Source organism: Tyto alba, unplaced genomic scaffold (assembly GCF_018691265.1).
Source record: "Tyto alba isolate M040663 unplaced genomic scaffold, T.alba_DEE_v4.0 Super-Scaffold_3, whole genome shotgun sequence".
In the NCBI taxonomy this organism is placed as follows: Eukaryota; Metazoa; Chordata; class Aves; order Strigiformes; family Tytonidae; genus Tyto; species Tyto alba.
Window position 1 is genome coordinate 8,897,512 of NW_024881304.1, and position 14,065 is coordinate 8,911,576.

Here is a 14,065-nt window from a genome sequence, read left to right on the forward strand (position 1 = left end):
CATCACTCAATAGGAACATCTAAACTTCTCCGTATTATTCATGAGCTCTTTTCAGAAAATTCGTATCAGTAAGTGCTGACGTACTAAGGACAAGAAATACGTAACCTCATCGTCCTTCCCTTGAGCACATCATACTTTGGTCTCATCTAAAGGAGGAGTGCACTGCTGGAAGTATATCTTGCCACAGAGTAACACTGGGAGCCAGGGATAACTGATTCACCACCACCACCACCATCTTCCTTTGCCTCCCATGAACTGGGAGTGCATCTCTACCATGAGGCTCTAACTCCATCACCGTGCTCTTGACTGGGTGAGCCTCATGGATGTGCGGTCCTTGGGAAGGACAGTGCCCAGGATGATGCACAGAAGCAGCCTACCTGGCCTCAATCTCATCTCCAAACACAGCCAACACCAGATGCTCTAATGGAATGAAGAGTCACCCTATAACATGCCTAATTACACAGCTCTCCTCCTTCAGTTCTGAAGTTTTATTTAAAGACATATTTGCCATGCCCTGAAGGACAAGAGCAGCTCAAACACGAAAAAGTTGGTTTTTTCCAGCTACCGTAACTGCAGGTTTCGTTCTAAAGTCACACCAGGAAAGAAAAAGGCAATCAAATTTTTTGAAACCTCTCCAGCTCCTTTCTCTGCTTGCATTCTGCAGCAGCAGCTTCTACAGTTAATTACTTTTTCTAATTACCGTTGCCTTGCATTATGCTTAAACTGGCTATGTTCTGCTGGGCACTGAATTCAAACACGTATCCCATCTCTGAAATCCTACCATATGCACCCCTTCTGGAAAGGATGAAGGTGGAGTGAAAGGGAAGGGAAAATAAGTTATTTTGAAGTTACTGTAATTTATTTTTTATACAAAAAGTAGCCAACTGAATGGAGCGTGCCACTGGAAAAGGACTGATGGGTCTCCACAGGGCCACATTTGTATCTGTAGCACCAATTAATGAATTCCAGAACACAATGACCTGGAAACCTCATATAATAAAGGGAAACAGCAAAGCACAGGTTTGAACTGTGCATGGCAGCTAAGTCCCGTTACTCTTCTGAAGAGGCCCCTTCATCTTAATCTGACCCTCTGGAAACCTTTGCTGCAGACCTTGGTGGGGGCAGCTTTAACGAGAAATATTTTCTGGGGCTCCCTCTGAACAAAGAAGAGTTTCTACAAGGTTGCAAAGCTTTACAGCTCTAACCATTGAGGTACTGCAGTGCCACAGTCAGAGCAACCCTGAGCAATGCGGACCTTGTGAAACTCGAGGGGCGTAGGGGACATGATTTCCTGCATCTCCTTCTCGAGCTTCTTCATGTCCAGGTTCCTCTCGTTCTTCTTGGCAAGGGAGCTGCTGCCCTCAGTCTGTCCATCATCACAGCTGGAGTTTGCTTTCCTCAATGGGCTCAGTCCTGATGGGTTGACAGAGTCCAGGAGCAACTTGCTGCCCTCCAGGCCCAGGTTGTGCACGCTCCCTGTCATGATGGATGCCTGTAGGGTGAGGGCACACAGTCACTCTATTGAGACACCAGCAGGAAGAGATGGACCACGCGGCAACAGAAGTGGCACAGACAACAACAGGGGGGCACCATTGTTCTCATTAATCAGAAAATAAGTACCAAGAAGCTTTTCCAGTCCATTTTAAAAGCCATTTCCAGACCTCAGGAGCCCACTGCCAGGTCTATCACTGACCTGCTGTATGCTCTCCACCCCCATCCCAACATGGACCTTTATCTCAGAAGGAAGCATTTGTGAAGCATATCCTTCTTTTTTGATGACCTCTTCTACACAAACAGGGCCAGGCAGGCCTCATCTTGTGCAGGAACCTTCTTGGTAGTCAGGAGGAATGAACATCCTGATCTCAGGGGGCTCCCAGAGGAAACAGCATCTGTCTGGCTCTCCAGCCCTCCCTGCAGACTGCAGCTCACCATCAGCATTGCACAGTGCTGGCAATGGCCCAGGGAAGTCAATACCTTGGACTCCACTGAGGCCAATTCAGCAGAAAAATTAGGATTTTATCTGTCAGTAAATGGGAGCTGTCATTGAGCAAAACTGAGTTAAAAATATGAAATTAAGTAATATTTAAGCCTGGTCATCCTTGATAGTATCCATTAAAAGATGCCCCTAAGTAGATTTTACTCCATTTGGCAATGCTTTTCACTAATGAGATTACAGTGATCAAAGCTAACGAAGGAGTCAAGAATCCAGTCTGTGGAACCTCAAGTGGCTCCAGGTCAGAGAGTCCATTTAAACAGCATAATGAAAACTGTCATTTCAAAGTTCAGGCTCCAAGGGTCTGCAGTCCCATTAAATGTCAAAAGGTAGAAGAAAGAAAAGGTAGGAAGTAAATTGCAAAATTCTGCAACGCTAAACGTGGCAAGTCAAAGAGCAATTGCTCCTGCGCACAGGGGAAATAACATCTGACTAAATCTCTAATCAGGGCCCTCCAGCTCTTTGCTTCAAGATGTAACAAAGGCAAATAAAGCAAATTCTGGTGCCAGTATGAAAATGCCAGCACTACCCACGTTATTCCAAATAGGGATGGAAAAAATACAGAAAAACTTTTAGATCTGCACTTTTCAGGTCTTCACACATAAATGACTTATCAGCTCAAGTTTGGACAAAACTCAAATACCTGCTACATGCTGGAAGGACATTGACTTACCACATACTTGAAATGCAGATTAACAAACAGAGGTGCAGCCAAACAAGGTATGTTTGTTCATTGACCTCAGGCAGCCCCAACACCCTCCAGGATGCCGTGCCATGCCGTACCAACACCAGCATTGCAGAGCCAGGGAGGAGAACAGAAAGGTCTCTGCACATTGCGCTGCTGTCCTCCCTTTTGCTCTGCAAATACTGTAACCAGCCAGTACCCAACTGCATTCAACTCCTTCCTATCCTCAAGGTATTTAAAAACTCTTTGCAGCACCATAAGCAATTTGCTAGGTGCTTTGGGTTAAGTGCAAGCAGCAGCAAAGGAAATTCTGGACTTCTCCAGCCTGTGGTTGCCCCACATTATTTCTCCCCATGTCTTCAAAGCAGGGACACACACTCCACTAGACATACTGGAAAAAGCCTGTTTCTACCCACACCCCCTAGTCTGGGAGCAGATTGCTACTCTGTGTGAACCTGTTTGCAGCCTACCTTGGGTCACTTTGCATGACTGATTCTTTTTCAAATGCAGCGCACAAAGGGCCAAATTTTAGAAAATGTTATTAAAAAATTAAAATCTGTGACTGTCATAAAATCACAGGAGGCCAGGAGCTGTGGCTTAGAAACCTACAGTGCAGCAAAAGCCCCAATGAGCATTGCACATCCCACACCACACCTCAGGAAGGATAGGCACACGGAAGAACAGATCAGTGGTACTTGGATTTGATAAAAGCGGAGTTGAAACTCATCAGACTCCTGCTAAAAACACAGCACTTTCTCTTTGTCCCCAGAACTTTCAAAAATATTCTAGAAATGTGCTAAATGCACCCAAAACCCTAGAGATACTCAGATTTTTGTAAAATGTCTTTACATTTTTAAAAGCATTGCTATAACTGTCAAAAGCTCCAAAGCCTTAAACCAGCGTGAATCAAAAGCCCACACATCTCTGCACTACAGATCCCTGGAAAAGGAAAAGGATTGGGCAGAAAGATATTTTCTCTATCCTAGCATTTCACAGCAGTCTAACAAATCCCTTCTTTTACATTTATATGCCCACCATTATACAGAAGAGAAACATTTATGCATCATTTCAGAGGGGTACTTCTTCTTAAGCAGTCAACAACAGTTCAGAAAGGTTGGCAGCAGCTGCCTGAACTCTCCTCTAAATACATTCAGGTCCAGGAAATAAGTTATCGAGAGAATGAGTTATAGTTTGTGGGGGATGGGGGTTTGTGGGTTTCTGTAGGTTTGGGTTCTTTTTTTAAGTCAGCATTTTCTTAAGCAGTTGAGATAATAAATACATTGTTTCGTGCTTCAGCACAATAAATTTAATTGCGATTTCCTCCCCCACTTACAGTTGCTAAGGATCAAGGAAGAAAGAACAATTAGTAAGTCCCTTGTCATCATATAAACCAAAACAAGGCTTTCCTTTTCCACCTCCAATTATTCAGAAATTGCATTTTTTCTCTGAAGCCTAAGCAATATGCAATTGTGCATAAAACCAGTCCCACTGGGGGTGATGGAGGGCCCGATGCAGCAAGCTCTTCCCAGTCCTCTGCACCCAGAAGGCAGGGGGAGAGATGAGCTCATGGGGTCCTGCTCCTTCTTTTAGGCTGCGAGAGCTGAATTGGGGAGGGGAGTAGCATGGGTCCCATCCTGCTGGGCAGGTTTGCTTCCCCCTGCTTGACAGTCCCGAGGGAGTCCTCTATTTGCATCCCACAGCTTAGAAATCCAGGCACCTCATCCTATAACCGGACACAATAACATGACCTCCAATGCATTTTGGATAAAGAAAAGAGAAAGTGGTTTGTGAAGAGAGGAAACACCTTTATTTCTACAGGAAGCAATTACTTTCTCAGATTTTTCCATGGGGAAGGGTGGCTGAAAAGCTTCCAATTACCTATTTCACTGAAACAGTTTCCGGCAGAGTGACAGCTGAATGCAAGATACATGTTGGGCCTGTCTGTGCCTGAAGTAAGCCAAGGCTTCAGTCCCAATGGGGCTTTGGGGGGACTCCTTTTGCTTGGCCACTAAGTGCTTTGGACAGACAATAACTTTCCAAGCAGAGGGTTTACCATTTGATAGAGAAGCTCTGCCAACAGTCATGTGAAGATTGTTGGCCAGCAACAGTTTGCAAAAAGAGCGTGGAGCTCCTGGTGGGTAAGTCATCAGATCAGGGGAAAAGTGCACGCAAGCAACTCTCTAATGAGTCACAGTTATCCATTAGCACAGACACTGACATGGATTAAATTCAAACCCTTCTTCACACCACTGACAGCACAGGGATGCTACAGGCAATTAACAGATCTGGGGCAACAGTCTAAGATTTACAGCAAGAGCAAAACAGTCAGATCAGTAGCAAATTCAGAAAGCGATTTACCTCAATCTCCCTCAAAAGTTCAGACTGGCCACATGTTTCCAAATCCTCCAAAGCTTCTCCAAAAACACGCCAAAAACTATCCTCGTGAGTGGTCTCAAGGCCATTTTGGCGGTTGGGGTATCTGTTGTAACGTAGGAACCAAACATTGTCAGCACTCTTCTGCAGCAGGATGAAAGCCGCAAGGCTACAGCAAGTGTCTCACCAGTAAAAGCAGAGACTTGAAGAGTCTTCATATACAAAAGCAAACAATATGAACTTTTCAGACAAGAGTCCGCATACGAGACCTCCATGCATTTACTAACTGGGCAAGTGTCCTTCAAAGGAAGAATTAAGTTGGTGTAGTAATGTCAAAGTTCAAAGGGTAAATTAAAAAGTGCCTGTAGGAAGATTGTAGGTTTAGGAAGACGTTTTGGTGAAATAGAGAAGTGAAAGAAAAAAGGATGCGTTATGGGTAAACCAGGAGCCTCAGAGACTGTTAGTACAAAGGCTGATGGGATAGAGCTCAGATCTGAGACACAGAACACCTGAGAAGAGAGAGAAAAACACAGAGGGTAACAGACATGGTGAGAAAATGATAAATACATTAGGTTTCTATGAGAGTAAATAATGCAAAGATGTATATAAAAATGACTGCCCTGGGCTGGACAAGCAAACATACTACAGCCAACAATATCAACAGTGTCATGTATAATGCATACAAACCGAGTTTCATTTGCTTTGGGATGATCAGGGAACTGAGCTGTTACTTTCAGGAGGTCTCTTTTTTCACTATGTAACAGTCATGGCACAGCTGTGTAAAGACTGCCACCAGTTCTGTCTACAACAGAGAGTAAGGATAGAGAGAATCTCTCTCAAGCTGGTAGAAACACACGTTAATGTTAACACCGTGCATGTCTTGCTGGGGGTTCTGCAGTTTCCCACCTTGGCAGTTTCAGCAACTCTTATCTCTCACCACAAGCCAGGGTTAATTCTTGGACTTCTAAAGCAAATAGCAACTAAACATGCTAAAGTCCTCTGAACGAGCCAGAGAAGTAGGTGACACTGGACACTGCTTACTGAACACCAGACTGTGCAAAACTCAGACCACCGGCGCTCAGTTTAACAGAAGCCTTGTGAAGGAAACTCTCTGAGGCGTCAAATCAAGGTCAAGATAAACCCACTAATGTGTCATGGAGAGAGACCCCAAAGAGACAGTGACATTAGAGCAGCCCTAATGCGTCTTCTACGCATGTTATTAGGAGCTGCATGGATGAGGCTCCACCTCTGCAACATCTGGCAGCATCTTGCATGGCTTAATGGTCATCAGCACCACAGATGGGAAGGGACACTCATCCACCAGAGCCACTTAGCAAAGTCAAAACACTTTACTTGAGTGTGAGTCAAAAAGAGGTTGGCCTCCATTAAACATATAATGACCCCTTGGGCTATTAATAGAGCTTTTTCCAGATCTCTATTAACTGCAAAGTCTTTAGCACACGCTTTGCTTTTCATCCACTGTTTTAAATGGGAGTCTGTAGCAGGCATAAACTCACATCACACACACACGCTTTTGCTCCTTGTGGGATCATGGCCTGCCTGGAGAGAGCAGTATCTGACATGGCTTACTGTATTTTAAATTCACACCCTACCTTTCATCAGCTTTTAAAGGATAGCAGCCTTTACTCCAGGCAGAAAGGTCAAAAAACCACCTAGCAAGACTTTATAAAAACAAACCAAAATTTCCCCCCACAAAAGGAATATTCAGTTCTTTCCCCTTACTCATTTCCTTTCTCTGCTCCCAGGTTCACAAAGAGGCAAACGTCCCTTCCAGTTACCAGATTGTTGCCTCTCAGATCGGCAATATAACAAACACATCCAGGACGCAGACGAATCAGTACTGTACTCTCACACCACTGGGTCAGCAGGTTTTTCCAGGCTAAAGGCAGCTGGGGTTAGAGATATTTTGTTTTTCTCCCTAATAAAAAGGGATCAGTCGCATGAACCTTCTCACTTGCACTTTGACATCAGGGCTCAGAGCCCTCATTAGGGACACGCGGGGCTTCGAGCACTCAGATTTGCTAACTTCAGCTGTCAGCAGCCTCACTGGGAAGGCCACAAGGGATCAACGACCTCTGTGAGCTGGCTCTTGCTGAGAGGCAAAACAAGAACAAAGTCTCTGCCGCTGCCAGCCTTCCTGCCAGTTTGATCATCTTTAAATAGGTGGAAATGGCCATGAGATGTTCTAAGGGTTTTGTTTGGACAAACAAAAGTTAAGGAAAAAAATAAGAAAAAAAAAAAAGAACTGACAGTAACAACACAACACACACAACTATGGGGACTCTGGAGGATGTTGAGGGGAAGGTTAGTTACAAAGCAGTGAGGCTTTTCCACCATATGTGGCTCAGCACGGGGCAGCCTCTGGCCAGGCCAAATCCAGCATAATTTTCACTCAAAGTGAGGGGCAGCTGCAGCCTCCTCCATGGGCTCAGGAGGTGTTGCAGGATTTCTTCCATGTTGGCTAAACTGAGGGATTAACTCAACCACGTTCACCCAGCATGGCATTGTTTGTGGTGTTGGAAGGGCCAAAGAGTGATGGAGAGACATCCAGCCATAGCTTTGGGAGATTTTCAGTTGAACATGCAACCTTACACTGGTTTTCCAAGAACTTTGGTTGGCCTTTTTTGCATTGTGGCATTGAGCCGCTGTGAAGCTGCATCCTCACTCAAAATGTCTGGCCAACACATGTGGGGACAGCCCTGACCATATCTATTTATCACACCTAAACTATGAAAATACTGCGGCCTTTTCATGGAAGGAGTCTTGAGATGTGGTAAGAACTTGTGGTCCATGCAGCTGAGACCGCCCTCACTGCAGACACAAATGTCACCTGGCCATGGCAGAGATGCCACAGAGCTACACCCAGGGTAACCTAGCAATGTGGAGGTGATTCGACAGAGCAGACTGGCGCCCCAGCACGCCTCCCCATGGCTGCCCAATGCCGAGATGGGGACATCACTAGCCACTTCAGCACATTCCCATGCCCCCTTGTTCCTACAGAATGACACCCACATTAGCAGCTGCGCCTCCCTGACTCCTCCCACCCCTCCGTACCTGCTGGGCTTGTCCCAGTCATCTTCACTGAAGCTTCCATCCATGTAGGGGTAGTTTTTTCTGGGGTCCCCTGGAGGGGTGCTGCTCTTTTGCCTGCTGTGTCTCCATTCATGTGGATGGAGGGCTATGCCCGTAGCCTGAGGGATGTACGTACCTAGGGAAGGCAAGAAGGGTGGGAGAGAGAGGGTAATACTTGGTCAGAAAACCCAACTGCAGCAAGTCATGCTGAGCCAGGAGAGCCTCATTCCCCAAGTCCCAAACCTGAGGCCATATGGATTGCATACTGCTTCCATTACTGCTCAGTAATCCAAAAGGGGCTGGTCTTCCCATCTCTCCTTGCTTTAACCAAAGCAGCTTCTCAGGATCTTGACATAAGGTGCCCCATTTCTCCTCTGCTCCCCTACTTCTGAGTAGTTTTGTGGTGTGGGTCTAGAATCCATAGACCTGGGACTACATATACCACAGATTCAGATCCTACCCCCAGCCAGCTCCAACCTTGATTATCGGTTCCTGTTTCCATACGGTACCCAACAGAACTTGTGCTGTTGAAGCAGCCACCTTTAAATACAGTCCTTCAACTGGTAAAGAGAAGATGCTGCCAAGCTTCCCTCAGCATGCCCAACCCAATTAGTTTTGAAGGATCTGGAGGCCTAATTTCTATTAGGAAAAAAAGTCTTCATTTAGATCCTCAACTGTCTTTGAGACTTAATGGGCCACACAAAAAAAAAAAAGTAATAGGATAGAGGAGGACAGCAGCAAAGAAACTGCATCCAGAGCAGCCAGAAGCAACAGCCTCTCTTCAACAAGTGTAAAGGTGCTGAGGGTACCTTGTGGTGGTCACCAGCTCCAGTGTGCTCAGCAGTGGTAAATGAGGAGGAGCCAGCCCTGATCCCAAGAGCTGCCAGCCAGTTCCCACAGCCAGCAGAGCCGTCTCATGCCTTCAGGATCAGCTGGTGAAGGTACAGAAAACTGCTTCAGGGACGTATGTGTGAAAGGCAAGGAACAAGAAAAAAAAACTCTGCTGGCTTGAGAGAAAGGGAGGCTCATCTGTATTACATTTGATAGGAGATCAGTATGGACTGTTAGGATGAAATCAGACAAGTTTTGCTATGTCTGCCCCCACGGACTTTTTCATACTGCAGTGTCTTACTCCAGAGCTGCAAAACCATCACTACCAAGTCACAAGATGCCCTGGTCTCATGAGGAGCTGCCTGGACAGAAACCTTCCAAAACAGAGCATTCCTCAGCAGTGTTAGTGCCATCTGCAGTGGAAATAAACCTCATGAATCCCCTGCCCACCTCCTGCTGCCCATTCCACACTTCAGAGAAATCCTCACTTCAGAGAAAACCTTTCCAAGAAACACTGTACACTTCCATCACATGCTGTGCCAAGCTAACAGGAAGAGGTAATGGAGAAACACGTAATTAAGGGAGGCTTGACCTCCTAAACAGTTAAGAGCACTGGAAATACCCAAAGACAACGCCAGCACTTTCTTGGAAAATGCCAAGACCTGTTATTTCACTTAGCTGAGTGTTTCCTCTGTGTGTTTTTAAAGGTTAGACTGCTCTGGAGAGTGCCCCAGAAAAGTGCCTGCCAACATCTTACAGCAGTCAGGAGTGTTTGATGCCTGCCAGAGCAGAACAAGATCCCTGAATGCAGATCCCTGCAGTGGGTAGGCAGCAGGTTTGGGCTGAGCCCAGGTGGACAGGGACAGCAGGGATATGTGTGCAGAGCTGTCATTTGGGTGCCACCGGTTTCACTTCCTCCTTCCAGGGAGATGGGCTGGATCCCTGGGATTCAGAGCCACCTGGTGGCATGTTCCCACCAGGCCCAGCACAGCTCCCTCACCCAAACCCTTCCTTGAGCAGTTTCCTAAAGCTGTGGATGAATCTAAAACCTACAAGGCTGCAGAGCCCAATTTGTAGTTCTCCATTTGGGGTGTAAACCCCAATCTCCAGACTCTGTGCATCCCAGGTGTCCATGCATCCCACCTTCCCTATCCCATCCCATGGGTGACCCTGTGCGTCCTTCTCCCTACCCTCCAGCATCCCTCTTTCCAGCCAGCACCAGCACGCCACCATGCAGCCAAATGCAATTGCCAGGGAAGACAAGAGAGCCCCTGAAGCAAAGTTGCAGTCTGTGGATGTTGGGCAACTTGGCATCAGCCCCACTCCCTGGGGCTCTGTGCTCAATTACTTGTTCTCAATTTACCGGTAAAAGTAATCACTTTGCTAAATCCAGTGTCCAACTTGTGTTAACATTCAATTAGATAGAGAAGGATTGCAGTATTATGAAAGCCAGGGGATTCCTCCTTAATGAAGCTTCCAGTCCCAACTGCACTCCCAAATTAAGACTTCAGACCAACTGAGGCTGCAAGAAGATGCAGACATGGTAGAAGAGACACCTGCGTGGTGCTGTCCTTTGAAATACAGGCACACATCGTACTTGGCACACTGAAGGTGCTTTGCAACAGCATTCCTGCAGCATCCCTCCCTGTTTTCAAATTCTGATCTGGACAGCAGTCTTTCCACCAACTTATTTTTGCAGAGGTGATTCAGGGCTCTGTTTTGTTTCAAGACAGGCTAATACTAACTTACATCATTAAATCTGAACTGGAATAACTTTTTTTCCAGTGCTTTTCTCCAACTAAAAATCTATTCCCATGACTAAAGATCATCCTCAGCCCAGTTCCATATGCCTGCCAGAAGCCACAGCTGAATAAACTTGGCCTTGAAGATATGTGTTCATCTGATCACTCACTAGAGAGTTAGAGATACTTTCTTGTAGTATTACCTTAATTATTTTGTTAAGTGTGTGCTTCTAGTCACAAGACATTCTTGTAGATTTTAAAACATCCCAAAGAGGATTAATATGTCCTACAAGACCTCTCTGGAGAATTAAAAGTGAGCTATGGACCAAATACTCTGTAAGACATATGGCCAGTGAATACTTCCTCTAATTACGTGAATTATAAAGTGCTGTAATGGTTTTGAAAATGCTGTGAACAGTATGAGGCCATATAAGCCAGAAGAAATGTGCCAATAAAAACCTAAAACAGATACATCAACTCAGAGCATCACATGAGTGCATTTTAAAATACATTCTGTTCCTTGTTGGAAATGAGAAGCCATGCAAATGTGGTCAGACCACAGGCTCATGTTCAGTCACCAGGCAGGTTTGGAGTCTCTGCCTATCTTCACCTTGTCTGAGAGACCCCTACAAAAAGACAACTTTGGCTTACCTTGGCTTCCATACCCGGCATCAATGCCAGAGCCATCCCAGGACTCCATAGCACTGTCCACACTAGGAATTGTGGTAGAGTATATCTCAGACAGCTTGCTAGTTTTCTGGGAGTCCGTCAGTTCATCCTCTGGGTCGCTCACTTCATTTATACTCCCCGACTTCTTGGGATAGGATTCTGAAACCAGAACATGCTGCTTTAGCAGGCATGAAGAGCAAGCCTCAGGGAAAGGCCTATGCTGACATGGGAGCAAGCCCAGGTACTCTAAGTCTTTTGAACTACTTCTTTAGCTCTTCAAAAGTAGCTGAGAAAGGCCTGTGCAATGGAGTTGAAAGGATTTAATGCAGTACTCTTATCTCAAGCTGAATCAAGAAAAAAATGCTTTTCTGAGTTTTTAGCATATGGAATGTAAGAAGCAACTAAGGAGATTTGGGGATTGCCAAGTATGAGAGAGTTGGGACCTAATCTCAGTTCACAAGCGCATCTTCTTGTGCCTTTAGAGCTTCCTCCAAATAGCCCTGCCCAGAGAAGTGTTGGCCTCTGCAAGGAATAGCCCATAGGTTCTCCGGTCTCAGAGGGCCTCCTTTTTACTCAGAGCAGCACCTAGTCAGGGTGCTGGCTGCAAACTTCCTGTTACAAGAAGATGTTTTAACGAGATTCCAACAACAGTGCAACCTGGTTCCAAACTACCACAGCTGAAGTTATAACCCCCTCCCAAGACTATGACCTCATATTGACTCGAGGCTAATCACCACCTCTCCAGAGTCTCCCATGTAGTCTCACAACAACGGTGGAATTCCCAGGCCTGGTATTTTGAGGCTGAATTTCCCGATTAGTGATTGGAAAATGGAAAGCTGAATGTAGATGAAGCTGAGGCCTTCCTTTTCATTATTTTGATAACAATAGGCCCTTATTATCATTATATCAAATTCCCTTTCAGGCAAAAGCTATGCAAGGAATGGTTTCTCGGCTCGAGCATTTCTTTGTACTGAATGTTTTAAAGCCCTCGTTGATTAGATACCCTGTTAGCCATCCAAACCCTGGATCTCTGACTCACAGAGGCTGAAATAAAAAGCCCTCTGAAAGTCTGCATTTGTCAGTGACAACAGATTATTTTACCAAACAAAGCTCAGTGTCCTGAAAGTCCCTATTTTCCAAGCATTCAGAAGATTGCTCACCATGATTAACTCAAGATTACCTTGAAATTTCAATTACACCTGCTTCATTCTCAGAATGATTAACAAGTCTCAACTGGCACTTGCATGTCAATTATTTCAGTGAGTGGCTGTGACAATGCTAAGTGTCAGCAGGGGAAAAAAAAAAAAGAAAAAAGAGTATTTCAGACAGAGGATCAAGACACTTGACTGTAGGGAACGAGACTGGAGTTTCTTGAAGAGGAATCAATTCCCCAGTTCTACCTCTATTTGCTAAGTCCTCACTCCCTGCCTGGGCTTCCTCCATTTGTAAAATGGGTGTATTGCTACACATTTGCAAACTGCTTTGAGGTCTACAGAAGTCCTATGCCTAAGAGCAATGCTCCGTTTTCAGATGCAAGACAGATATCCCATGACCACGCTTGCTTGGAAGAGCTTTATCACTTCATTTCTTCTAATTCCCACAGCACCGTGGGCCACTTGCTGGGTAGGTCCAGCTAAATCAAGAGACTGCAAAAGCATGGCACAAAAAAAAGACAGAAAATACTGTGTGTGGGGAGAGACAGAAATGCAGCCAGAATGCACCTACTACTTTCTGAACTTGATGAAGAAGCCTCTGTTTGGCTGCAGTTATGCAGTGAGGGAGAAAAGTCTGCATGTTCTCTGGTTTTACCAATCCCCTCTCTGTCCCCCAAAACAGTGGCCTGCCTGTAGAAAGTATGCTCCTGCTTTTTGGTACCATGTCAAAAAGAACAGCTTCAAAGCCACAGGGAGCTTGGCAGGGAAATGAGAAGGGGATTTCTAGAATGAAGGTAGATGCTTTGAAAGATGATCTTAGGACCTCAAGCCAGGAAAAGGTGTGTGAAAGATTTATGGCCAATCGCTTTCAAAAAGTTGAATTAAAGGTAGGGGATTTTTTTCATGGATTCTACCAGCTCTAAGTCCCCTTGATCATTTTGGGGGGTTCTATTTAAAAAAATAAACCTGCACTCTTCTACTTTTAAAAGCAACTTCTGCTTCGCTTCTGTGTGAAACACCCACACAGACAGGGAATGGCACCAACAGCACAAGGTGTCAACCTGAAAGAAGATTATTATTGCCAATAAACCTGCTGTCTAATCTTTTCCTAGTACCACAGAGAGCCCCTGGGTTGCCTTTTTTTTTTTTCATCTGTGAGTCAGAAGTCCCATGCTGCCTTGTCTCACCTTCCACAACACATGAAGGAAAGCCATAGCACTACCTACTCCACCACCTGGGGTCCCTGCTGGGGTGTGCCTTTGCCCTCCCACTCCAAATCAGGGTCCCTAACTCACTCTCTGTCTGCTTCTTGATCTTCAGAGTAACAGTCTCTCCCGCCATCTGCAGCAGGTGAATGGCTTCACTCAGTGGTTTGCCCTTGAGACTCACATTATTAATTGCTAATATCCGGTCACCGATGTGGATGGCTCCAGTTCTGTAGAGAAAAGGCAGTGTTAGAAACTTCAGGGAAGGAATTTGCCTCTGAGAGACAGGCCATTAAGTTGTCGCTTGAAGCAATAGCATT

The 14,065-nt window shown here is 45.5% G+C and overlaps 1 protein-coding gene across 4 annotated transcripts in view; it reads right to left on the reverse strand.

Moving 5' to 3' along the window:
- The window catches only part of GRIP2 (glutamate receptor interacting protein 2), a 291,325-nt gene that overhangs the window by 5,319 nt on the left and 271,941 nt on the right, over window positions 1-14,065 (reverse strand). For all 4 annotated transcript variants that reach the window (XM_032994911.2, XM_032994913.2, XM_032994912.2 and 1 more), the window contains 5 exons: window positions 13,836-13,975; window positions 11,369-11,545; window positions 8,127-8,280; window positions 5,037-5,157; window positions 1,256-1,492 (listed from right to left, as the gene is read on the reverse strand). In XM_032994911.2, the coding sequence (XP_032850802.1) occupies window positions 1,256-1,492; window positions 5,037-5,157; window positions 8,127-8,280; window positions 11,369-11,545; window positions 13,836-13,975 (829 nt within the window). The remainder of the gene's footprint in view (window positions 1-1,255; window positions 1,493-5,036; window positions 5,158-8,126; window positions 8,281-11,368; window positions 11,546-13,835; window positions 13,976-14,065) is intronic.